The sequence below is a fragment of the Mesoplodon mirus genome, assembly GCF_964341445.2.
Source record: "Mesoplodon mirus genome assembly, chromosome: 5".
In the NCBI taxonomy this organism is placed as follows: domain Eukaryota; kingdom Metazoa; phylum Chordata; class Mammalia; order Artiodactyla; family Ziphiidae; genus Mesoplodon; species Mesoplodon mirus.
The window spans coordinates 69,829,578-69,855,119 of NC_138980.1; the positions used below are offsets into that span (position 1 = coordinate 69,829,578).

At 43.8% G+C, this 25,542-nt stretch overlaps 1 protein-coding gene across 2 annotated transcripts in view; it reads left to right on the forward strand.

Annotated features, from left to right (window-relative positions):
* Positions 1–25,542, forward strand: part of SPOCK1 (SPARC (osteonectin), cwcv and kazal like domains proteoglycan 1) — a 528,713-nt gene that overhangs the window by 384,847 nt on the left and 118,324 nt on the right. For both annotated transcript variants that reach the window (XM_082623997.1, XM_082623998.1), the window contains exon 5: positions 7,446–7,572. In XM_082623997.1, coding sequence (XP_082480123.1) covers positions 7,446–7,572 — 127 coding nt within the window. The remainder of the gene's footprint in view (positions 1–7,445; positions 7,573–25,542) is intronic.

A 25,542-nucleotide genomic window follows, 5' to 3' on the forward strand; every position in this document is an offset into this window, starting at 1 on the left:
AGCTCAGAACATGGTCCTTATTGTTGCTGGTAGTAATAGCGGTAGTATCAGCAGAATCATAAGTCCTCAGTAACTGTTTAGCTGCTATTATCATTATTATATATTTGCCCTTTTAAATTTCAAGCTTCTGTAAACAGCATGTGTTTATACCACGTGAGTGCCCAGTAGCACTTAGAACACTCCGAGATGCACAATAGTTACTCCACGGAGGTTGGGCGTTCTTTCCACAGTTCTCTAACAGACATCTGTTTATTAGGAAACTTGGACTCTCTTTGGACAGGATCTTGTGTCTGGGACCTTCTTCATTTGGAAAAGGAAGGAGACTCCTGAGCCCATGGGCACCAGGATGGAGCATGTCTCATATGGGAGCCTTTGTCTCTCACAAAACAGCTTTTGTAAATGACACAGGCCATTATGCTCCTCCTGTGTAATTTTATGCCTTAGTATAATGACTCAGATAACCCTAACAATGGAGGAATTATAGCCTCATTTTACGGGACAGATTATTTCAGTGGTTAACATGTTTTCTTTCCAATTAACATTCATTATTTGGTCTCTGGTTCAAAGTAGCCACCATATCAACTATCTGAGTATCTTCCATCCTTGTTTCAGAAGCAATTAGTTCTGATTTTGCAAACAAATTCAGTCTTGGTTTCCAGTGGGCAGTTTGATGTTAACATGAAAGTAAAATGCAGTAATGCTGGCTGCCAGCAAACAGACACTGTGATTAATGGAAAGGGTTGGTTCCTCGGTGGTTTCTCCAGGCCTCTGAGCTGACAGGTCTGCCGTAGAGATTTGACGAGAGAACAGAGACAGGACAGAGAAGAAGGGACTGGGACTGGTTATGTAGGCCTCTGTTTTTTCCTTCCATTAAATGGAGTAATGGCAGCATCTACTGCCAGGGTGTTGTGTTCAGGGCATTTAGACTGGAGTGGAGCAGTCACAGAAAAGAACTGGAATGCTGCTGCTACTACTTGTGACCTGGAATTGCTTTTCTCTTTTACCAGCTGTTCATATGCAGAGTAAAACAGTTCTGTCAAAAGTGATGCAAACACGTTAGAATGCACAGTGTATTAAATAAAATGAAGGGGTCTTGTCTTCTTCAATAACTGAAGAAAGGACTTCCCTGGTGGCGCAGTGGTTAAGAATCCGCCTGCCAAGGCAGGAGACACGGGTTCAAGCCCTAGTCCGGGAAGATCCCACATGCCGCGGAGCAACTAAGCCCGGGTGCCACAACTACTGAGCCCACAAGCCACAACTACTGAAGCCTGTGTGCCTAGGGCCTGTGCTCCACAACAAGAGAAGCCACCGCAGTGAGAAGCCCGTGCACTGCAGCAAAGACCCAAAGCAGCCAAAAATAAATAAATAAAATTTTTTTAAAAATTGAAAAAAATGTCAGCAGTTCTATACAGCTGCAGCTCCTACCCCCACTGCATCATTCAGATATTTGTGATACACCTGGTTGAATTTCATCCTGTGGGATTGATGTCAGGAGCTTTACACCTGCTTTTATATTGATTGCTGGAAAAAAGTTCTCTAGAAGTCTTTGTTCTGACACTTTTACTGTGGGCCCTGATTATGGCCCTACTCTGCCCGTGCTCATGTGAAATACTGGGTCACAACTCATGTCCTCAAAGATTCCCTTGCTTGTCAGCTGGGGAAGTGGCAGGATTTGGGACTTGCCTTGATTGGTGAGGGTAAGGATCTCTGAGTGAAGAGTGGCAGAGTCCAGTGGGAAGCAAGAGCAGGAAATGCTGACGTGTGGACTTGAAGGTTAAGGTTGACGTTTCCAGGAACTAGGACAGGAAAGAGCAGTCATGATCTGGTCTGTCTTGCCTGTAGCTGTTGCCGTCTTATAAGAATGTGGTCGTCATCCACTATGCTGCCAGTGGTGAGTTGCTCTTGTGAATAAAATGAATATTAATAAATGCATTTGCATAGTGTACCTTACAGAAATCCTCTGAGTGGTGTTCCGAAAAGTAGCTTTAGAACAAGTATCAACATGTGATTCTGTGCAGTGCTGTTAACTTGCTAGAAGATCCAAATAACACATTACTTGAATACTACCCAATCATGTTTGCTGGCAATTTCTAGTATTTGAATTTTCACTTTAAGCTACATTTCCTTATGAATACTACTAAATGTAATATTTCCTGTTTGTTTTAAAAAAAACACATAAATATAGTATTGAGAAGAAGACAGAAAAACTTATTAGTTCAGCAATTCTCGAGAGTTCTTGAGAATTCTCACTTCTTGTTCCCGAGTTTGAAAATTACCCTCAGTTGGGAATTTGGAAGCTCTGTCTCGGAGGTCCTCCCCCAGCTTTGGAGACAATCTCACTTCAAGAGGACGGGGGTCCCTCAGCCCTCAGAAGCACAGGAGAGTCCTCCCTATCCACTTTTCTGCGGTCTTCAGACATATTTGCTAATGGTTTTTTTCAAGTCTGAATTAGGATTTCTAGTCGGTCAAATTCTTACTGCTTAAACAACATGCAATTTTTGTCTTCTGGTTACTGCTAATAATTTCCAGAAAAAAAAGGAGAAAGTTCTAAAAGTCCAAATTAATAAATTCACTTATTTCACTGAGCACACCCATGTGTTAAGGGTCAACCACGTCTCCAAGCACCAGGAGCACAAATATGATTAAGACGCAGCCACTACGCTTGAGGAGGGTACAGTATGTTGAGGAAGATAGAAACAAAATGAACTGCTTTGTGCTGTGGTGACTGTCACAGTTGGGTCTGAACAAGGTGTGTGTTGGGACAAATAATGTCATGGTTAATTCTGCTTGGGGTAGGGCTCCCAGGGGGAGGAGAAACTTCATGGAAAGCAGTCGATTTGCAGCTTAGACAAGGGGCAGATATTTGCCCTGTAGGTAGAAAGCATTTACCAAGTCAATACAGACTTGAGTTTGCATGGCACATGTAAGGGGCTGATATGGCTGGCTGGAGATAGAATCAGTAGGACCTGAGTGATGGGGAGAAGTGGTGAGGTCAGGGAAGGGAGGTGTCCAGGATGGGCTCCAAGGCTTTTAGCTTGGGTGTATGCCAGGTCCTATCTGAATCATAGTAGCGTCTTAACATTTGGTCCAGTCAAATCAAGGTGCTTGCTTGGAGACTAGTAGGGGAGCCTGAGCAGAAGTGATCACAGGACCATGCTGGGCTGAGAGTGCAGCCTGCCTGCCTGTGGAAGGGCCCCTGGAGACTTCCTGGGGGAGGGGATTTTTGAACTGAGCCTTGAAGGAGGGCTTATGAGGCAGAGAGGGTTGGAGGGGAGAAACGTGGGTGGGAATGAAGGTGTTTCAGATCTGGGAAAAACTCACACGTTGGCACAGGGATACAGAGCCCTTTGGTGGCCTCTGGGAAGTAGCAAAGGGTGGCTGGAGAAAAAATATTTGATATTGGTGGTCAGTGTGTGTGAACATTGTGTGCATGGGTGTGTATATGTGTGCACAGTGCGTGTGCATGGTGTGTGTGTGTGTGCATGATGTATGTGTGCATGCCTGTGCATAGGTGTGAGTGTGCATGGGGGTGTGTGTACATGGGGTATGTGTGTATGTGCATGCATAGGTATGTCTGTGTATACATGGATGTGTGTGTGGCGGGGAGGTTAGAGAGGGAAGCAGACAAACAGTGACCCAGTGAAGACAGGCTCAGTCAGTTTAACAGCAAAACTAGGAGTTCAGACGATGCCCTAGGAGGTGGGGAGAAGATGGAGAATTAAAGTATGGGAGTCGCATCACCAGATTTGGACTTAAGAATCATCACTCCGCTTCAAAAACATACATGCTGGGAATTTTGGTAAACTTAAAAAAAAAAGGATCAAGAATAAGCAACTGAGCGAAAGAGAGTAAGCAATGCCGGTGATCTTCCGATTGTCTTTCTTCTCTCCATCTTGTCGGTTGGGATTTTCTGTGCCGTGCTGTGTGTAGGGTAGGAGGTGTGGCTGCCCCCAGCACCAGCCAGGCTGGGATGGAGTTAGGGCTCTGTGGCCAAAGGGAAGGCTGGCGGGACCTGCCTCCTGAACTAACTTGCTTGTGTCTCCCCAGTTGATGAATGTCTCTGACATTGGGAATAACAATCCCATCAAGACACCTTCATCGGATTTCACTCTTCATTGACTCAAGAAGTGAAATATCTTAGAGCCAGAAAGCTTAGTCCCTTGCCTTGACTGGGTTGGTTATTTTTTATGGTTTGCACTGAATTGTGGGGATTGAAATATACACACAATAACCAGGGAAGTTATGCCTCCTTGGGCTCACATATACTTGTACGTTACTTTGTGTAATTTGGCCTCTGGACAGAGACTATAGGTTTGGGTGCCGTCTCCGCTAGGGTCCTAGTGGGGTAAGGAACACCTGGGTTTGCCTAGATATAATAGGTATGTTTGTCTCATTAGAATTGGGAAAACTCAGAATGGCTTGGCCTTTGTACCTCTAGTGCCCAAGGCATCCCAGGAGAAGTCAGACGTGGTTCCTCTTGGGCATAATCCATGACCACCTGGCATCAGATATGAGAGAGAGCTTTCTCCACTGCAGGTGCAGAGTCAAGGACAGTGTTTCACGGGGATTTTATTTATAAAACTGAGCCCTGATGGTGAAAATATAGATGCCAAAATAGGGGAATTAAAATGGTCCTAGAGCAATGCAGTCATTTTCAGGATAACTTCAACCTGACAGATACATATGGAGGAACTTGGCCATATTTCTTTGTGACACTGGGCAGTTCACTTCTGCTATGTGTGTCCAATTCCTCATTTATAAAATAAAGTTCTTAGACTCGATTCATTTTAAGGTATTTTCTGGCTCAGATAGTCTGTGATTTTGTGATTAACTGCTAGTAACTGCTGCAGTGGTCAGCACGCAGGGTACCACCCACTCACCCAATAAGGATATATCGGGCATCCTTGATGCACCAGGCCCACTAGGAAGCACTGGCCAGCTTCACCTCTTTGCCTCCCCTTAACGCACTTTATAGTGAAGTTCAGGTCCAGAGACAGGGATAACCCACCACTAGCTGGTGATTAATAGGTAGTTCTATCTTTTCCTCAAAGCCAGTGGCTCAGTGTTCACTTTTCCCTTGTCTGCCTTTGGCTGAGCTCCTTCAGGCTTCCTTCCTCTGGGGCATCATTGCACACGGTTATGTCTGCTCCAGCAAAGCTGCCCACTCTTTGGATTTTATTGCCGCTTTCTGGGAACTCAAAACAAGAATTGCTTCAGTTGTGGCAACGCACGCTGGGGACTGACCCAGGAGAAGGGCTGCCAGATGCCAGAACTGCTGCCTGTATTTGCTGATTCATTATCAGCATCAGGCAGTCCGCTCTGCGAATGCTGATAAATGTGTGGTGTTCTTCTAAAGGAATCACGTCCTCTGAGATTAACCCTGTGCCAACAGCCGGCTTGTCCGCTGCATGGCATCCCATCCCCTACAATCCCCTTTTCAGTAGTCCAGGACACACCTTGAAAGAAGAAAGTGTGTTTGGTTAAGGATAATAGGAGACCTCATGTCCATGTGATTTAGAAATGCAAACAGTAGGTGTTTTTATTCCAGACAGAGAAGCAGGGACAAGGTGGGTAGCTGCTCTGGAAGCAGGGAGACGGAGAGAAGAGCCCCAGTGACAAACATGCAGGTGCCCCAGCAAATTTTCAGGCTACTCATCTAGGTGGGACTGAGATGGGTTGAAGAAGAGTCATCCCTGGACACACTGCAGCTGTGTGAATGTTACCACGCACCTAGCCACCCGTTGTCTCCATCACTGTGGGCAAGACTCTTCCCCAGCTTGGCTTTAGTTGCTTCCGTTAGGAAAATGAGTCATCTGGACCAGGCCATCTCCAAGTGCCCTCGTAGGACTTCCTCTACCAGTTCATTGGTCAGACAGGCTCAGCCCTACAACCCGTCCAGCCTGGGATCCCTGATGGCTCCAAGTGTTGTGCTGTGGGTCCTCCTCTCGATGTCAGCCTCCAAGGCAGTTCCCCAAACCGACCTTCCTGCTCTTACTGCCTCCCCCAGATCGCTGGGGCCGGTTTGAGGTAGGATAAGAACCAAGTTGGTGGGTGCCGTTTCTTTCTCACTTTCCTTCATTTGGAAGAGGGTAGGTTATGTCAGATGCCAAACCCCAATTCCTGAGGAGCTGGAGATCCATTCCACACCTAGCAGAAAAGATGTCCTCCTTGGGACCCATGAGTTCTGGGGAGTTCAGCACCATTCCAAACCTAGGGCTTTAGAGTTAAGTCATATTTCTATGACAACGGTACTTATACCTCCATCTATTGGGGCAAATAATAATGATAAAAGCAGGTACCAATTTTGTTGCTTCCTATTTTCCAGGCATTATACTGAGTTGTTTACATACATCAGCTCATTTCAATCCTCATACCATCCCCTTAAAGGAGATAGTATTCCTAGCCCCCCCATTTTACAGATAAGGAAACTGAGATTTACAGGGTGAAATATCCTGCTGCGATCACACTGTAAGGGGCAGAGCTGACTTTTGAACCTGTGTTTTCTGACTCTAGTGCCCGGATAAGCACCTTGCAGGACTACCAGAGCAAAGCACTTTAAGGGCATAGTACCCGCCTGATTGATGGGCAGCTCACACTCACTTGTCCTCCACCCAGAACTCGCCCCTCAGCTGGGAGAGTGGCTCTCAGTGGTTTTCTGGAAAAGCAGCCTCAACTAAGAGGGAAAGGAGGCCGTAACTGCAGGCCTTTATTTCGGTGGTTTATGATATGGTGATGGGGTTCCTTCCGTCGACATAAGCCATCCTAATAGCACCATTTATCATTATGACAAAGGTTAGGATAGGGGGAGACTGGAGCTGGAATGAAAGAGTAGAATTATGATGATTTTAGCAGTTGAAAGTGACATCACCTCAGAACCGGGCTATCGAATGGCAAATTGAAAGCCGGACTGAAATTGCTTTAAAACGTATCCAGAGATGGTTTTCCACAGCTGTGATAAAGTCATTTGGTTGTGTTTGGAGATGCATTTCTATCTAGACTGTTCTCTGAGTTGTCTCTGCACCCTCCCACTCAGAGGCTGCTGGTCGGCCCCGGAGGCATCTGAGGCTCTGGGTGCTGTTTGGGGGCACCTGTGATCTGCCACACCCCAGATGGGGCGCTGGGGAAGCTGACGGAGTCATTCTCTCATTGTCTTTTTAGTGTGTTGTGAATGTCTCTTCATGTCAATAAGTCATGTGTTTACAACATTTTTAATGGCCACATTGCTTTCCTCCATCCATCTGGTGGGTTGAACTTAGGCTTTTGGAACTGTCTCCTGCCCCCTGTCAGCAAGTTGGAACAAATGGGGGTGCTGGCCAGGGGCCTTCAGGATGTGCCTGGTTGTTTGGCCAGCCCTTATTTATTTGGCCTTTATCCAGGTAACCTGGAGGAAAGACCATGGAGACTGGAGCTTCAGTTACCTTATGCCCTCTTTTTTTCATCCTCAGGCAAAAGAAGGGGAATGTAGCCCACAGACACTGGGTTGGACCTTCGAATTTGGTCAAGTGCAAGCCCTGTCCCACGGCACAGTCAGCCATGGTCTGCGGCTCCGACGGCCACACCTATACGTCCAAGGTCGGTCTTCTTCGTTCTCTTTTTTGTCATCAAAAAGTACTCTGTGTCTGTTTGTTCTGACAAGGCTCTCTGGGCCAAAACTGGGACCTGTGAATCTCGGTGGACTTTAAGGCTTGCCCTTGAGAAGCTGCCACATGAACAGACTCTTTGGCCTAAGAGACAAGATAAACGTATTCTCTCCTATGTAACTGGAGTGATCAAGGGCTTAGGGGAAGGGTGATTCTGAGAGAGGTGTGTGATCCTGAAGTGAATCTAGGCCAGCTTCCTGGAGGAGGTGAGGAAGTAAGCTGTTCCAAAGCTCAGCTGATGGGGGGCAAAGGTGTGAGGGAGGTCCAGGATGCCTGCCTTACAGACAGCGCGGTGATAGGGAGGTGTATGATGTCGGCACACATTTAAGCTGCATTTATTGTGAACCTAGAATGTATCCAGCACGACACCAGGTCCTGGGTCTAGAGAGGCTGCTGTTCCTTTCTCTGGGGACTTCAGGGCTTACAGTCTAATGCGGGGGGGCAGGGTTGCTAGTAGGGTGACTGGTCATTTTAACTCAAACCAGTGAAGAGAAAATGGTTTCATAGAAAAAAGGACTAGGCATAAAGTGGGTCTGTTTATTCTTACTGGAACAAGGAGGAGAAGTTTCACACAGGAGGAGCATTTCATCTGGGCTCTAATAAAATGAATTGCAGGCAGGGAACCAGGGATCCCTAGGGTGGAGGAAGGAGGTGACCATTTGTTCTTGGACCTACAGACAGTGTCCTTGGGCTAAGGTTGTCCATTTGTGTTTGGGAATGGGTACATATCGGTGGGATAATGAACGAAAGAAACCACAGAATCGACAAGGGTTTGCTTATTCTCTTATTCAACAAATATAAATCAGCACCTGCTCCCACACCCTTCGTGCTAGGCGTGAAGAGTTGTGTGTGCGTGTCTGAGACAGGGTTGGGGGCGAGGAGTGGGGCTCTGACTCTCCCATCCCCCTCCAGCCAGAGCTGCACCACTTTTATCTCTCTTCTTGTTTTCTCTGTAGGGATCTTTTGCAGAAGGGAGTCTGGGGCTGATGAGAGTTGTAACTGGTGACTCCCTGGTCACTTGTGGCCACGTTGCCTTGTGGTCCTTGGGCTTGGGCCTTTACGCTGGTCCCACCTCTGTCCCTCCCCCACTGCACACATAGCTTCTGTTCTCTGCGATCCCCTCACCATCCTGACCTTTACACCGTGGAGATTGCATAGGCCTGGGGGTCCCTCACTGCCTGCTGTCCTCAGAAGCTTATTAGGATTATTACAAGTAATAATAATAATCATGTATTATTATTCACCGAAAGAGTGAGTCATGTACTTTTATTCACTGAAAGTCGATTTTTATTCTCTCGGATTTTCACAGTTTTCTAACCAAAGGGAATATATGTAACAAAACGGGAAGCCAGAAGGTTCATCTAGCTTGCACCCAGACCCGTGTAAGCTGCTTTAGGATATCAGTATCATAATTACTGCTTGGTAGTTCCTTTGTTCTTTCAACAGGTATCACTAGAGCGCTTCTTATGCACTAGGCTCTGTGCCAGGTGCTGGGGGAACTTATGATATAGTGGAAATAAAAAAGTTGGCTCTTCTTCACGGCCAGAGTCAGTAAGCCATACCTCCCCAACGTCAGACCTGCAGTGGGAATTACAGCTTCTCTGCCCAGGGGCACAGCCAGAACGTCCTGGCTCATTAGCTCAGCCCAGCTTGGCTGAGTGTGCCTACCATCCCCGCGTCGCGTCTCTCCCTGATCCCGAAGGAACCGCAGGCTTGCTTCTAACACCCTGCACTGTCTGGACTAGTGCATTTATAATAACATTGATGACTCAGATCTGTCCCCCACTCCCCGAAGGCAGATCAGGCCATCATTGTCTTTCACCTAAAGCCCAGCTTCTAGATATGTGAACAATTGCCTGGAGATTCTGTTAAAATGCAGATTATGACAGGGCAGGTCTGATGTGGTGCCTGAGATTCTGCATTTCTAACAAGTTCCCAGGTGACGACCATGCTGCTGGTCCACGGACCACACGTTGAGCAGTGAGGACTTTGGTTTTTATAGACACCTCCTAATGGGACTCTTTACCTCCAGTCTGCCTTTCCCCGGCCCCCCAAATCCATTTCCACGTGACATAAAAGGTGAGGGTAATTCTGCAATAAAAGTCTGTTTGTACGTCTCCCCCACTTAAAATGTATGGATAGCTCTCCTCTTGCAGTCGCAGCTAAGCTGAGACCCTTCACCGTCAACAGCAAAGCCCCCCAGAGTCTGTCTCCGTAATCGCCTACTCTAGACAGATCCTTCATTCGTTTGTCCAGCAACTATCTCTTGGACACTTGTCATTGTTCTAGGCACTGTGCAGAGCATGGAAGGGCAGTGGGGAAGCAGACCGACGCCATCCCTGCTCACTTGGAGGTTACACTCTGGTAGGGGAGACAGACAGAAATAATTGACCAAACAAATAAATAGGTAACTTCAAATTTTGGTAACTGGTACCAAGGAAATACATGTGGTGCTCTGAAAGAGAGACAGAGTGCTTTATAGCTTCAAATGCCAGCTCCCCTTGACCCCCGAGCTACAAGGAGCAGTCGTAACCTGTCAGATGTGGCTTGAGATGCTGCCAGTTGCCCAGGGAATGTCTCTGCAAATGTTTGCTGGTCAGGGCCCCCCCTGCATTTTGAGCAGGAAAGTTGGCTTTTTGTGTTAGAGAAGGTTGCCTGCTGAGAAGGCCTTTCTGAGGAGGTGTCCTTTAAACTCTGAGAGGGGGGCGTTGGTAGAATGTTCTAGATAGAGGAAATAGCATAGGCCAAGGCTCTAAGGCAGGATGATGAGTTTGAAGAACTAAGAGGTTGCCCTATTGGTGGCTGTGACCGTGAGGGGAGAGGCGCAGGAGATGAGGAGGAGAGGGCGGATGTGAGGACAGTCCAAGAGGAGACATTCAGCCCAAACTTGGAAAGTAAGCAGATGGTCAGGCAATGCCAGGCTTGCAGGACACTTGCTCCTGTAAGTGCCTTCTTGCCCATGTCTGCCTTAAGTGGCAGACTTAAGAGTGTGTGTGGTCCTAGAGGTAGAAACAATGCCTGTCTACCTTCACCAGGCACAGGACACACAGTGGGTGCTCAGTATCACGGATAAGAGAGAAGAGCCTCTGAAGACTCCAGCTGAGAAGGAATGGTGAGATTCCAGTCTGTGCAACCCTTCCGGAATTTGAGTGAAGGGGTTGCAGAGAGCTTAGTGATTGAGAGAAATAAGCCATCCCCAGCCTGGGCCAAGTTACTTAGCTAAACACCCAGCCTGGAGCCCTGGCAGAGAGAGGCTCTTTGCAATGATTCTGTCTTTGTGAAGATCCAGTTTGTGCTGTTCAGTTATTCCCTCCAGCTCTGGAGTGAACTGTCTGATCCTGGAGCCTGTGATTAGAGACGAGCCATGAAATGTCAGTGAGTGATCAAGGCTGTTTGGGCAGCTGGCACGTTGCACATCAAACTCCAGCAGCAGCCTGCCTGCTCGCCTGTCTCTCGTTCGCAGAAGGAGCTTCAAATGCCAGCTCCCCATGACCCCTGAGCTACAAGGAGCAGTCGTAACCTGTCAGATGTGGCTTGAAATGCTGTCAGCTGCCCAGGGAATGTCTCTGCAAATGTTTGCTGGTCAGGGCTCCCCTGCAGTTTGAGCAGGAAAGTTGGCCTTCTGGGTTAGAGAAGGTTGCCTGCTTACAAGTAGTGGTAACTAGCTTGTTTAAGAGGCAGGGTCGGGATTTGGAAGGCTCCTTTGCAATGATTTTTCAAAAGAGGAATGGCTTCCAGGTACTGTTGGGCAGAGCCCCAGAGTCTGCCCCAGCCTGCTATTCCTCTAGTGCTCTTGAATTCCTGTACCTGCCTCAGTCCTGAGTTTCCCAGACCTGGTCAGCTGTCTTTTCTTGGAGCAAAAGAAGAGACCTAATGCCTTCTTATCAGAACTTGTAGTGCCTTTCTCCCCATCCTCCATGTGGGGTAGACTGAGACCCAAAGAGTCAAGGGCAGTGGCAGAATTTGACACTCAGGGTCTCTTGCCTGGATATCTGTGATCACCTGCTTCCAGTTAAAACAAAGGGCAGAGGCTGGGGGAGGGGCAGCAGTGCAGTGGAAAATGGTGTGGGTGTTGGTTTTTGACATTAATCTCCTAGTTTTCTGTCCACTTTTAGAAAGTTGGTGTTCTCTTTTTCCTAAAGAAATGAATCAAGTGGCTCATGCTGAAGGCATGTGTTGACTGCTCAAGACCTCTGAAGCCAAGACTAATTCTAAACCCTCGTGGTGTGCAATGAGACTTCCTTCCAAGGGGGATATTTCAGACTGGTCAGGTTCAGTATTGGAGTGAGTTAGCTATTGCCCCTAAACATATGGCCACTTCTTTATTGAGGTTCAAGAGCACATTTTAGTCTCACAGACAAAGCTGTCACAGGACCACCAGTAGGTGGGCAGTTAATAGAGTGAGTGAGTTAACTGTTAGTCAACAAGTGACTTCCCGTTCCCTGGAGTTATGGCCTTTTTTGGGTCATTGGGGTCAAGAAACAAAGGACAATGAGGCCAGGATGCACGTACAACTGGAAGTGATTTGATGTCATAAGTCACATTCACAAAAATCAGTTTTGGCAAAAATATATTGCAGCCCAGTCCCATCATCATCAAGGAAATCTGTAATAAATAATCAGAGTCCTCCAGGGGAAGTGTTCACCCTTTCACAGATGGATCTGAAGCCTGTGGGGAGCACCGCCAGCAGCAGAGGGAGGAAGGAGCATGGGTATCAGCTCTGTCCTAGATGCCCGGTGTTTGTCTTCGGGTTCCATCAAACAAGTTTGCTTTTTGCTTCTGGGCCCTGAACAATCAGAAGCTCCTAGAATCGGGGTGGGGATGTATTTAGAAGCCTCTGTCTGTAGCAGGACTCTTCCAGTGTCCTGGCACCAGGGACACCACTCAGAGCTCTGTGACTCCCCCAGACCAAAGATAAAATCCGCAGGAATGCACAGCATCTTGATATGAAGGGATATAAGATGTTACATGGCAGTAAATGACTGTATATTCAGACTCTACAAAGCAAAACTCACAAAAGATAAGGAACAGAAAACTCCCCTCTGGGAATAGGCAAGTGGAGGCCAGCACCACAACTGGTTTGAGAATGTGGTAGAGACCCTGCCCCTCGACGTGGCTTCTAGGTAGTAAGGATCACCCTTATCATTTAACTTGCCCTGATGTCACATTCTCCTGGCCAGGAAAACTGAAGGAGTCCAGAAATTCAGCAAGTGTTTATTGAATTCTTTCTTATTCTGTGTCACACATTGTGCTAAGTACTGGGGATTCAACAGAAGAAGAAGCCCCAGTTTTCACAGAACTTACAAGGAAGGTAGACAGATTACAAAGCAGTGTCCTTTCATTAAAATAGGTGTTCAGATAAGGGATGTTCGGGGTACTGCAGGACCCAGAACAGGGCCTCCTCAGCCAGTTTGGAGGTGTGACCAGTCTTCTTAGAGGAAGCGATGGTTCATTGAGATCTTAAGGCTGGAAGGAGTCGCCTGGAGTACGAATGGAGGTGGAAGGTATAGAGCGTTCATTCATCAGAGGAAAGAGGGGGCTGAAGAGATGAAACAAAGCACAGACCCTCTTGAAGGAACCGGAATGTGTCACTGTGGCAGTGTCGCATGGGGATTGGGGACAGGGAGTTAACTAGACACAGAAATGAGGCTAGAAAAGTGTCAGGGGCCACTTTTCCGGGGCCTTGAAGGCCAAATGAGAGGGGTTGCACTTTACCCTAAGAACACTGGGGGTCTTATTAAGCACTTTTATTTTTTCACTGGCTTACACTGGCTGCAGGATGGGAGTGGTTGGGCAAGCCTGGAAGCCTGGACTTGTATTGTGGTTGCAGAGATGGATAGGAAGCAGTCTGAAGAGGCATTCAGGAAGTCATAGCTGGACTTGGTGACTGTCTCAATTCCAAATACAGAGAGTCGTTTTAGCTTTGAGCTCAGCAGAAGGACATCTTCACCATCTGGATCCCAATGGGACTTGCAGTTGCTCTTGCCAGCAGCCCTGTGGCCTCAGCCTAAACCAGAGGGACCCCTTCGTTTGTGAGTGCCTTTCCTTTCTCTGCTGTTATCCGCATAGAAAGATGAAGGCTCCTGGGGTCCTGGCTGCCCATTTCTAATTTTGCCTGTAAGAAGGGAAGCATCACTGTGGCTGATGGAATCTGGCCAGCCCAGGCTTCAGGTGGGCAATCTCAGCTTTCTCTCCCCTTGGAGGGGAGAGCGGTTTGGGAAAGCTGTGAGCAGATCTGGAGTGGTGCTGGGGACCTGGAAACTCAGAAGGGGGCAGGAGTGGAGGTCCCCGCTGCTCCAGGTTCTGGCCCTGGTGGGTGTCTCCTGGCTGGGCCTCTTTTAATAGGACTTCCTTGACATCTCTCCCCCTGCACCCACCTGACCAGAGCTCAGACGTCAGGGCTGGGACTGCTCTTGTCCAGGCAGAAGCTGCACGGCCTGACCTCTGAGGGGAGGGCCCTTGGAGTGACCCTGGGAGCCCTGCTCACCTTGCTCGCTGGCATCAGCCCGGCTGTTGGGAATGGACAAACAAGCCGGCAAACCCCCGTCTGCTCTGCCCCTCCTCCCACGACGTTTAGTTCATTAACAGCTGTTAAACAATTAGCAAATGGCTCATTTCTGTCTAGAGGCAGAAGAGAGATGCAGAGTTAAGAAGCGCTGTGAAGGAAGATGGTTCTCCTCTGTTCTGAGTGCGCACACGCGAGGGAGGGGGCGAGAGAGCTGGCCTTACAGTGTTGGCATTTCTTTCAACACATTGTTGCTGCGGATTATATTATTTTCAGAGTCGTCTTAATTGTTTCGAACAATTGCCACCAAGCAAAGGTCATGTTTGAAGTTCTTGGCAAATGGAGACTCTGTTGGCCGGCATTTCCCACAAACAGGCTGTTCTGAGGGTCAGAGCCAATCCAGGGCATGGATTTGTTAAGCCTTCTCAAGACAGCGTCGAGCTCGGTATGTCTTCTTAGTCTCCCCAGACTTTTATGGCCCTGCATCCATGACAGGCGTGGGTGGTTTTTATGTGCGGCTCCTCTTTTTTGCTTTTTGGCTGAGTTGAGGCTGTCGGTGTTTTCAGGGACATTTTTAGATAGCCCTGCCTCCATAGAACCTGCTGGGTGAGAATTGTCTTCACTTGCAAATGGCTCATTGGCAAGGGCCTCACTTCTGACTAAGCAGAAGAGAAGACGATTGGACACTGAGGTGGAAGGCTTGCATTTGCACATTTTGTGCATCAGGAAACTGGAGCCTGATGGCCATGGTCATGGCCCCAGGAACAAGAGGTGTAGCAGCAATTAGGCAAGGCATTGGATACTGCCATCTGGGCAACCCTGTGGAGGGCCAAGAAGTAGTAAATACCCCGCCCCCATCCTGCATGCTCTCAGGTGGTGGGGGGGAGAGAAAGGTCGGGTCATGTGCCCATAGACCACACGGACACCAATGGTCTGATGCGGGAGTCGGGTCGTAGACTTCACTATTTTGATTTTCTGTTGCTTAGAAAAGGCTAACACAAGAGATGTTATGACTTTGGAGACATACTCAGTGGCATCTAACCAACTCTAAGCAAATTTGTTTTATACATTAAACAGTTGGAGGTATGGGGACAAATTCCCCATGGCAGACGCCCCAACTTTGCTTTTCCCCCTGAGGCCTTGTTCATTTTCATTGTCCTTTCTTCAGTCTGTGGTAGCCAAACATCACTGGATAATGAGAAGCTAGTGTTCATAGTACGAAGACCCTCAACTATTAGTTTAAATAGAGTTCTTGCCCTTGTTTGGTTGTCATCCCCTTTTCTCTTTCACAGGGTTTTTGGAAGGAATGAGTATAAATAATATTTAAGATGTTTACTGTGTATTAGTTCTGGCTGCTATAGCAAATTTAAGATGTTTACTGTGTATTACTTCTGGCTGCTATAGCAAAAATTCAAACGGAACAGAGGCTTGAATGGGATACAGTTTTATTTCTCTCTCACATAGACATTCTAAAGATAAGCAGCCTGGGGCTGATATGCTGCCTCCAGACTGTCAGTGACCAGCGTCCTTTACCTTTTTGCTCTGTCATCCTGACAGTTGGAACTGTTGAGCTTCTGCCTCTTGGTCCAAGATGGCTGCTGTGCCCCAGCCAGTAGGAAGGAGGCGAGGGAAGAGGCACAGTCTGGAAGTCATGTGTCATTTCTGCTCACATCCTACTGGCCACAACTTAGTCACAGGGCTACGCAGAGCTGCAAGGGAGGCTGGGAAATGTGGGTTTATTCTGGGTAGCTCCGTATCCAGCTGAAATTTGAGAGTTGTGTTGTTATTAAGAAGGATAGAGTGAATATTGGAGTAATCTAGCCATCTCTACCATAGTAATATTTTAAATAATGACAGTGACAATAACAAGAAAACAATAGTACTCCATTGTTGAACATGTCTTAAGTACTGTGATATTGTACTAAGTGCCACAGTATTATTTTACTTTCTCTATTATTCCATCTAATTCTCACAATGAACCTTTGAGGTAAGGGCTATTAGTAGTCTCAAAGAGGAGAAAACTGAAGCTGCAAAACTTTGTCCAAGGTCAACACAGCTCTTAGCAGCAGAGTAGATGTTGGAACCCTGGTCTGTCTGGTTCTCGAGTGACAGTCTTTACTTCTATGAGGGAAATGCCATCTGAAAAGTAATATAAAATACCAGCTGTATCATCAGGATGCTTTTGATTTCAAGTGATAGAAACAGAACTCAAACTTGGCTTCATCAAAAAATGAAGATTTACTGGCACAGAAGGCTAGAAAGTATACTGGGGTGGGCAGACCTCAGAGAAAGAAGGGGAAATTCAGTGTGGAAATTCTTTCTCATCTTTGTCCATCTCTGCTTGGCTTCATTCTGCCAAGAGGCTCTCGCCCCTTGGCTGGGAATATGGATTTGGACAGCCCCTGATTCATTTGCTTCTAGCCTAGAAACTGCAAAGAAATTTGTCAGTATCTGTGTTTCAATCCCAGGGAAGGATTCCAATTGGCTGTTTTTGAATCATGTGTCCATCCTTTAATCAAATACTATGGTAACATGACCCTCTTTACCCCCACCCTTCACTATGATCAAGGGTAGTATTTTTTACCAGAAGAAGAGGGAAAGAATATTTACTGGACTGAATAAAAATTTTAAAGTAGTGTACTGCATAATCACCTTTTAAAATATCAAATATTATTAAGTATTTGTGTCATTAAAGGCTTCAGCTAAATGCCACTAGCTTTTGAGCCTGTAAGAATGTATTAAGGTGTACTGTGTTTCTAGGAGTGGTAGGCAAAAAGGAGCATATAATACAGGTCCATACCAGATGGGTTAGTGATCTGGTTAAAGAGAAAAGAAAGTTCATGCAAAATAAAGTAGATTCAGCACCACTTTAATTCAGAAATCTTTTAAACCATTTGGCCTAATGTTGCAATACTTCCTTCTAATCATGAGGCACATCTGTCCTCAGTTCTATTAAGCATTTCTTTCTTTTTGGAACATGCCAAGATAACACAGTCTTTTTGGCTCCCGAGGATAAACTTTCAGTTAAAATGGTTATTGTGACATTTTCAGAAATCACAGATGTTCAAACACTGTCCACGGTGAAATGCATCCTCAGAATTTACGTGGTCTACATCAACATACAGTTTAGTTATGAAGTTACAGCAGAAGAAAGCAATTCAACTAAGTATTTTACCACTTATTTCTATGTTGTATATGCAAACATGTGTTTAACCAAGATTTGAAGAATAGGTTTTCATGTCTTCTTCTCAAATGCCCTGAGTAGAGTGCCATGCAATTAGTTAGCGCTTTTGTTAAAAACACGTTAGGAAGAATAACCTTCTTGTTGTCAGTTCTGTTGAATGCACAATTAAACCATTTGATAAGGCAATTACCTGAACACGATTATGCTCATCCTCACCTCATCAGGAGATGAAACGAAGGATTAGGAAAAAATTGCAAAGCACATGAGATCTCTGCCAACCAATCCTTTAGAAGAGAGAAGGGTCCCTGGCCAGAATGAATATGCACAGTGCTATAAATCTAATTAAATCATTACAAAATTTTTAATGAAGTTCAGGTTCGTGTTGCTTTTGTTTTTCTTAAACAAACAAAACATTCCCTGTTGGCATACTGCTCAAATGAGTACAGTCAGACTTATTCATGACATTTTCCAAGAGAACGTTTCGGTAGTAGATATGGGTAATGCTCGTAGAAGCTGATCTCACTTTCTATGCCTTGGGCTAGGACCTGTATGTTATGTCAGAGAACGAGGGAATATTTAGTTGGGTTAGAATTTACCATGAATTGATACCATAACTGCCTATTGAGAGATATGACTTAAATGATGCTCTCCCTTTTACCGTAGCAAGTTGGTGGTTTTTTCCCATTCTAAAACAAATGAAACAATTTTTGCATCTTTATATACAACACATGAGATAGAAATGCTTCATCCTTTGGCCAAGGGTGGCACCTTCCTGCGATGCTGGGTTCTGTCCAGTGAGGTGCTCAGAACAGCAGACCTTCTGCAGCAAGGAAGACCCTGTGTGCAAAAGAACAGTTTTCCCCAAGTTCTTATCAAAAGGCACTGGGGATTGCTTTGGGATGCAAACCTCCCCAAAGGCAGACTATGCAGTGGCGGCCAGGCAATAGATCAGATGACACTGGAACCCAGGGACCCTGACCAGATTGGTCAGATGAAGCTCCTTTTAAGGGTTTATTTACTTTCTCCTCTCCTAGTAGAGAGACCAAAAGACACTATTGGGTATAAGTGGGGTGGGACTCCCCAAAGGTGGTTCTGAGCAAGATCTGCTACATCTCTCATGTCTTCCACTGTTTCCTGCTGGGAGCTCTCCAGAACAGCCACCTGGCCCGTAGTAGTAGCACACCACCACATGACCCTTCCCTGGCACCAAACCAAGCAAAACAGAGGTGGAGTAGAGAGGATTCATCAATTGTTTTTTTGAATTTTAATGCACGTAACGGGATAGAATGGGTTGAGCCTCCCTTACCCACACCCACCTCTGCCAGAAACGGAGCAAACACCTTCCTGGGATTTCAACTCCAAGGCTCTGCCTAAGCACCATCTCCTCAGTGAAGCATCCTTGAGCTCTTGGTGCTAGGATACGCCATTGCTTTCCTCTGCGCTACAACGGCACCATGTGCATAGTTCTGCTGGAGCACCCTTGTACCACACTAGAGCTGTCTGTAGATAAGTGTGCCTATCCATCCATATGGTGAGCTAGAGGTCCTAAGAACTATGATATAAAGCTCCTAGATAAGATAAGCATCCTTTAAAATAAATGAGCTTCTCACATGTAAGAGAAATCCCTGGTTCGGGGTTAGGGAGAAGGAAAACCAGAGTGGATACTGACCACTTCCCTGTGGGTGGGGAGGTAAAGGGCAGCTGATCTAACCAAGAGGTTTGGGGGTAACTGCTGCCTGCAAACTGGAGATAGTGCCTTAAATGCTTACAAGGTGGGACATTGCAGCTGAGATCCCACACATAAATCCAGAACTTTCAGCATGCTTGCCCTGAGTTGGAGGGTGGGCTTGGTTTTAAAAAAAAATAGCATTCACCTCGAGTTAAACGGTGGGCTCGATTGTTTTTAAAAAGTTAAATATGCCTGTTAGTAAAGTGAGACAATGACACTTCCCGACGTTGCCCTGGGCTCTGGTTAGAGAGGGGAAAGATGACCTGTGAAACTGTTCAACAAAGAACCGGCATGTATGCAGATAAGGCAACGGTGGTACACAAAACCTTTGATGACTGATACAGGACACAGATGTAAACCAGTCGGAACAGGTAACTGCTGTTATGGTGTCCTGTTGCTTACTATGTGAATAGCAGCCCAAGTGTGTGGTTCCAGTTTACCCTCTTTGTGTTGGAAACCTGAATTGTAAATTGACTTAAAGTGGCCCTGGCTATGGGATGCTCAAGGGCTCCTGGAAGAAGCATGTGTAGGTCGTCTCTGGAGGGCGGGACCATCAACTCAGGCTTTACAGGATTCCCTCAAAGTGCCAAACATAACTCATAATTCTTTAAAGCATAGAAGGAAATAAGCCACCATGAGCAAGAGGCAGCACAGATAAAAAATAGCAGAATTAGACCCCCCAAAACTTTGAGAGATGGATTTTTCAGGTACAGAATGTAAAATCAGTTGTTCAAAATGTTTAAATAGAAAAGGTGATTCAAAACTTAAGCAATGAGTGATATGGTAGCAAAACATACCAGATCATTTTGAAACTTCTAGAAGTGAGAAATACAATCATTAAAAACACGTTTAATTAGTTAATTAATTTATTATTTTTTTCAAATATTTAGATTTTATTTCATGGTAAGCTCAAAGCAATTAACTTTGTGTATTTAGTAGAGTTTTCCAAGGTAATTTAATAACCTGCCTGAAGTCATAAGAAATTAATTTCCACATGGTATTTTTTTACATGGTAATTCAGTACTTTTATAGATTATGTACCATATGAAGTTATTATAATATTACTGACTGTATTCCCTGTGCTGTACGTTACATCCCTATGACTTGTTTATTTATTTTATAACTGGGCGTTTATAATCCTTCTCATCTATTTCACCCATCCGTCTACCTACTTCCCCTCTGACAACCCCTAGTTCTCTGTACGTGTGAGTTTGTTTCTATTTTGTTATATTTGTTCATTTGTTTTGTTTTTTAGATTCCACATATAAGTGAAAACATAAAATATTTGTCTTTCTCTGACTTATTTCACTAAGCATAGTACCCTCCACATTCACTCGTGATGCTGCAAACGACAAGATTTCATTCTTTTTTATGGCTGAGTAATATTATTCCCTGTGTGTGTGTGTGTGTGTGTGTGAGAGAGAGAGACAGAGAGAGAGAGAGAGAGAGAGAGAGATCTTCTTTATCTGTTCATCTATCAGTGGTCACTCAGGTTCATTTATCTTTGCATAAACATCCAGGAGTGGAATGGTAGTTCTATTTATAATTTTTTGAGGAACCTCCATACTGTTTTCCATAGTGGCTGCACCAGTTTACATTCCCACCAACAGGGCACCAGGGTTCCCTTTTCTCCACATCCTCACCAACACTTGTTATTTGTTGTCTTTTTGAAAGTAGCCATTCTGACAGGTGTGAGTGCTGTCTCATTGTGGTTTTGATTTGCATTTCCCTGATAATTAGCGATGTTGAGCATCTTTTCATGTGCCTGTTGGCCATTTGTATGTCTTCTTTGGAAAGATGCCTATTCAGGTCCTATAACACTTTTTAATCAGATTTTTTTTACTTGAGTTGTATGATCTCTTTATATATTTTGGATATTAACCCCTTACCAGACGTAACATCTACAAATATCTTCTCCCGTTCAGTAGATTACCTTTTTGCTTTGTTGATGGTTTCCTTCAGTGTGCAAAAGCTTTTCAGTTTGATGCAGTCCTTTTTGTTTATTTTTGCTTTTGTTGCACTCCTCTGAGGAGTGTGTTAAAAAAAATCTGCTAAAACCAATGTCAAAGAGCATACTGCCTATGTTTTCTTCTAGGAGTTTTATGGTTTCAGGTCTTAGTCCATTTTGAGTTTATTTTTTTATATGGTGTGATAAAGTGATCTGGTTTCATTCTTTTACATGTAGCTGGCTACTTTTCTCAACACCACTTATTAAAGTGACTGTCTTTTCCCCATTGTATATTCTTGTCTCCTTTGTCATAGGTTAATTGACCATAAGTGCATGGGTTTATTTCTGGGCTCCCTATTCTGTTTCATTGATCTATGTGTCTATTTTTATGCCATTACCATACTGTTTTTGATTACTGTAGCTTTGTAGTACAGTTTGAAAACAGAGAGTGTGATACCACCAGCTTTGTTCTTCTTTCTCAAGATTGCTTTGGCTATTTGAGGTCTTTTGTGGTTCCATACAAATTTTAGGATTATTTCTGTTTCGGTGAAAAATGCCATTGGTATTTTGATAGAGATTGCATTGAGTCTGTAGATTGCTTTGAGTAGTGTGGACATTTTAACATGATTAATTCTTCTAATCCATAAACATGGAATATATTTCATTTTACTTGTGTTGTCTTCTATTTCTTTCATCAGTGTCTTATAGTTTTCCAAGTACAGGTTTCACCTCCTTGGTTAAATTTATTCCTAGGTATTATATTCTTTTTGATGCAATTGTAAATGGGGTTGTTTCCTTGATTTCTTTTTCTGATAGATCATTATTAGTGTATAGAAACACAACAGACTTCTGTATATTGATCTTGTATCCTGCAACTTTACTGAATTCATTTATTATTTCTAATAGTTTTTTGGTGTAGTCTTTAGGGATATATATATATATATATATATATATATAGTATCATATATATACTTTAGGGATATACATATATATAGTATCATGTCATCTACACATAGTGACAGTTTTATATCTTCCCCTCCAATCTGGATTCCTTTTATTTCTTTTTCTTGTCTGATTGCTGTGGCTGGGGATAGCAAAACAATGTTAAATAACAGTGGCAAGACAAGGCATCCTTGTCTTGTTCCTAATCTTAGAGGAAAAGCTTTCAGTTTTTTATGGTTGAGTATAATGTTAGCTGTGGATTTGTCATAAATGGCCTTTATTATGTTGAAATATGTTCACTGGCTACCAACTTGAGAGTTTTTGTCATGAATAGATGTTGCATTTTGTCAAAAGCTTTTTCTGCATCCTTTGAGTTGATCATGTGATTTTTATCCTTCATTTTATTAATGTGGTGTATCACATTGGTTGATTTGTGGATGTTTAACCATTCTTGCATGACTGGAATACATCCCACTTAATCATGATATATGATCCTTTTAATGTATTGTTGAATTCAGTTTGCTAATATTTTGTTGAGGATTTTTGCTCGTACGTTCATCGGGAATATTGGTCTATAATTTAATCTTTTTGTCATGTCTTTGCCTGGTTTTGATGTCAGGGTAATGCTGACCTCATAGAATGAGTCTGGAAGTGTTCCTTCTTCTTTAGTTACTTGAAATAGTTTGAGAAGGATAGATATTAACTCTTCTTTAAATGTTTGGTTGAATTAATCTATAAATCTGGTCCTGGACTTTTGTTTGTCAGAAATTTTTTGATTACTGATTCAGTTTCTTCACTAATAGTTGCTCTGTGTAGATCTTCTATTTCTTCTTGATTCAGTCTTAGAAGATTGTATGTTTCTAGGAATTTATCCATTTCTCCTAAGTTTGCCAATTTGTTGTCATATAATTATTCATAGTATGCCCTTATGATTGTATTTCTGTGGTATCAGTTGTAACTTCTCTTTTATGTCTACTTTAATTTATTTTAGGCCCTCTTTTTTCTTCATGAGTCTGGCTAAAGGTTTATCAATTTTTATTATCTTTAAAAGTACATTTTAGTGATGAAACACGCATGTAAACTCCTTCACTATGGGAACGAAACTAGGATTCCAGCTCCTTATTCTAAATTTTGCAATGAAAAAGTAATTAAATCCATACTGTTTCTGTACAAGTCATATTTCAGGGTAACCCTAAAGCTCTATTCAATAAGGGAAAATTATTTACAGAAGGAGTATAGCTAATAAATGCAGAAGTAACACTAGAATTAGAAAATCGCCATTTTCAGCCCCTGAAGATATAGCTGATGTGGGCAACAGTCAAGCACGTGTGAAACCATTAGACAAAGGTTGATGATGAACTTCACGCTATTACCACCTGAGTCATTTGATGAATCGTAGAATCACTTCAGTGGGCAGCTGGCATTGTTTGTCCTCTGGTGTCATGTGATGTCTTCTGGTGTCTCAGTCATAATGTGTGCTTCATTGGCATGTGAAGTATTTTTGCCAAAGAGAATTGAACCTAAATCTAGTCAAGCCTCTAGTGCTGACTTCCGTTAACAGAACGTGCAGGGGTTGAGGAATGTGTTAAAGGAGGCCACGCAGAGGCAAACAGACAAATTCAGAATATGAGGTATGTTGGGAGTGTGTAGAAAAAATGGATCCAGTTTCTTCATGAAAAAAAGTGGAGTGGGACACATGGCTACCAAATGTTTTGTGAACACTGGTTGAACCCAAAGTGGAAAAAGCCAACAAAAACTTTAAAAGAAAAAGATGTTTTGGGGACTTTAAGGGAAATTGATTATGAACTGAGAATTAGATGTGTTGATAGCATTGTAGTTGAATAAGGAAAACATACATTTTTTAAAGAGATACATTGTGAAGAACATAGAGGATTTGCCTTAAGATAACTTAAGATAATTTAGGTAAGATCAAGCAAATGTGGCAAAATCTTGAAAATTATTGAACGGAGGTTATTGCCAACTGAAAAAAATGCAAAATGTGAGAGTTGTGAGTTAAGTTTTATTTGCGGCAAAATGAAAACTATAAGCCTGGGAGACAGCCTCTCAGCACTGAGGTACTTCTCCAAAGAGGTAAGTGGGGGAAGTCAGTATAGATGTGAGTTTGGTGAAGGAGGATACAGGCAATCAAGACCACATTTTGGCAGAAGGTTGCTGCTAGTCACAAGGAGCAGATGTCCATTAATGATTTTAGTGCTTTTCTAGTTATGAGAAGATGCAAGAAATTGGGCTCATACGATCTTCTGAAAATATCTGACTATGTAAAGGCCTTTTCTGCCAGTTTTTCCCAGAGCACAGAGGGCCTCATTCCTGATCTCCACCCTGAACCCCTTTCAGGGTGTGTTGAAAGTCAGCGACTGCAGTGGCTATTGACTTCATTCTTATAGAACCAGGTGGCGAGTGACAGTTTTTAGTTGGCATTATGGAGATTCATTGTACTAATTTCTCTACTTTGGCATATGTTCAAAATTTTTCCTAAATAAAAAAAAGTACACTCTTTGAGGGGAGAAAGTACCTCCTGCTAATCTTATTATCTCCAGTGTTGAATGCTGAAAATTAACATGAGTGGAGGAAAGGAAATTATATTTGCAGGATGCTTTTAGGAAAAGCAAAATTGATAAATCTGTAAAAGTATAAAAATACATACCTCATATACATAAATATAAAACCTAAAATTGTGTACTTCTAGGAAAAACATAGAAACATCTGTGCGACCTTGGATTAGGCAAATATTTCTTAGATAAAAAACCAAAAGCATGAAGCATAAAATAAAAAAATGATACTTCAAAAAAATTCTGCCTTTGAAGGTCACTGTGAAGAGAATGAAAAATGAAGCCACAGCCTAAGGGCAACATATTTGAAAATCATGTATCCAATACAGGACTTGTGTCCAGAATATATATAGAACTCTCTACATTCAATAAGTGAAGAAACAGCCCAATAACAGTGGGCAAAGATTTGAGCAGGCATTTCACCAAAGAAGGTATACAGGTGGTAAATAAGTACATAAAAAAGATCAACATTATTTATCATTGAGAAAATACAAATTACAACCACAGTGAGATACCACTACATGAGACTGTTGAATATTAAAGAGACTGGTCGTATGAAGTGTTGGCCATCATGTGGAGAAACTGGAACTCTCATACGCTGCTGGTGGGAGCGTACAATGGGCAACCTGCTTTGGAAAACAGTTTGGAAGTTTCTTTAAAAAAAAAAAAGTACCTTCCTTATGATCTAGCCATTCTATTTCTGGATCTTTACCCAAGGAAAGGAAAGAATATGTCCATAGGAATACTTGTTCATAAATGCTCATAGCAACTTTATTTGTGATACCCAAAAACTGCAGACAACCCACCTGTTTATCAAGTGAATGAATGAACAAATGTGGTTTATCCATACAATTGAATACTCCCCAGAAATAAAAAGGAATGAACTGCTAATGCGTGTAACATCATGATAGAATATTAAAATAATTATGCTGCATGAGGGCCAGATAAATAATAGTGCATACTATTTGATGACATTGATATAAAACTTCAGAAAATTCATGCTAATCTGTAGCATGAGAAAGCA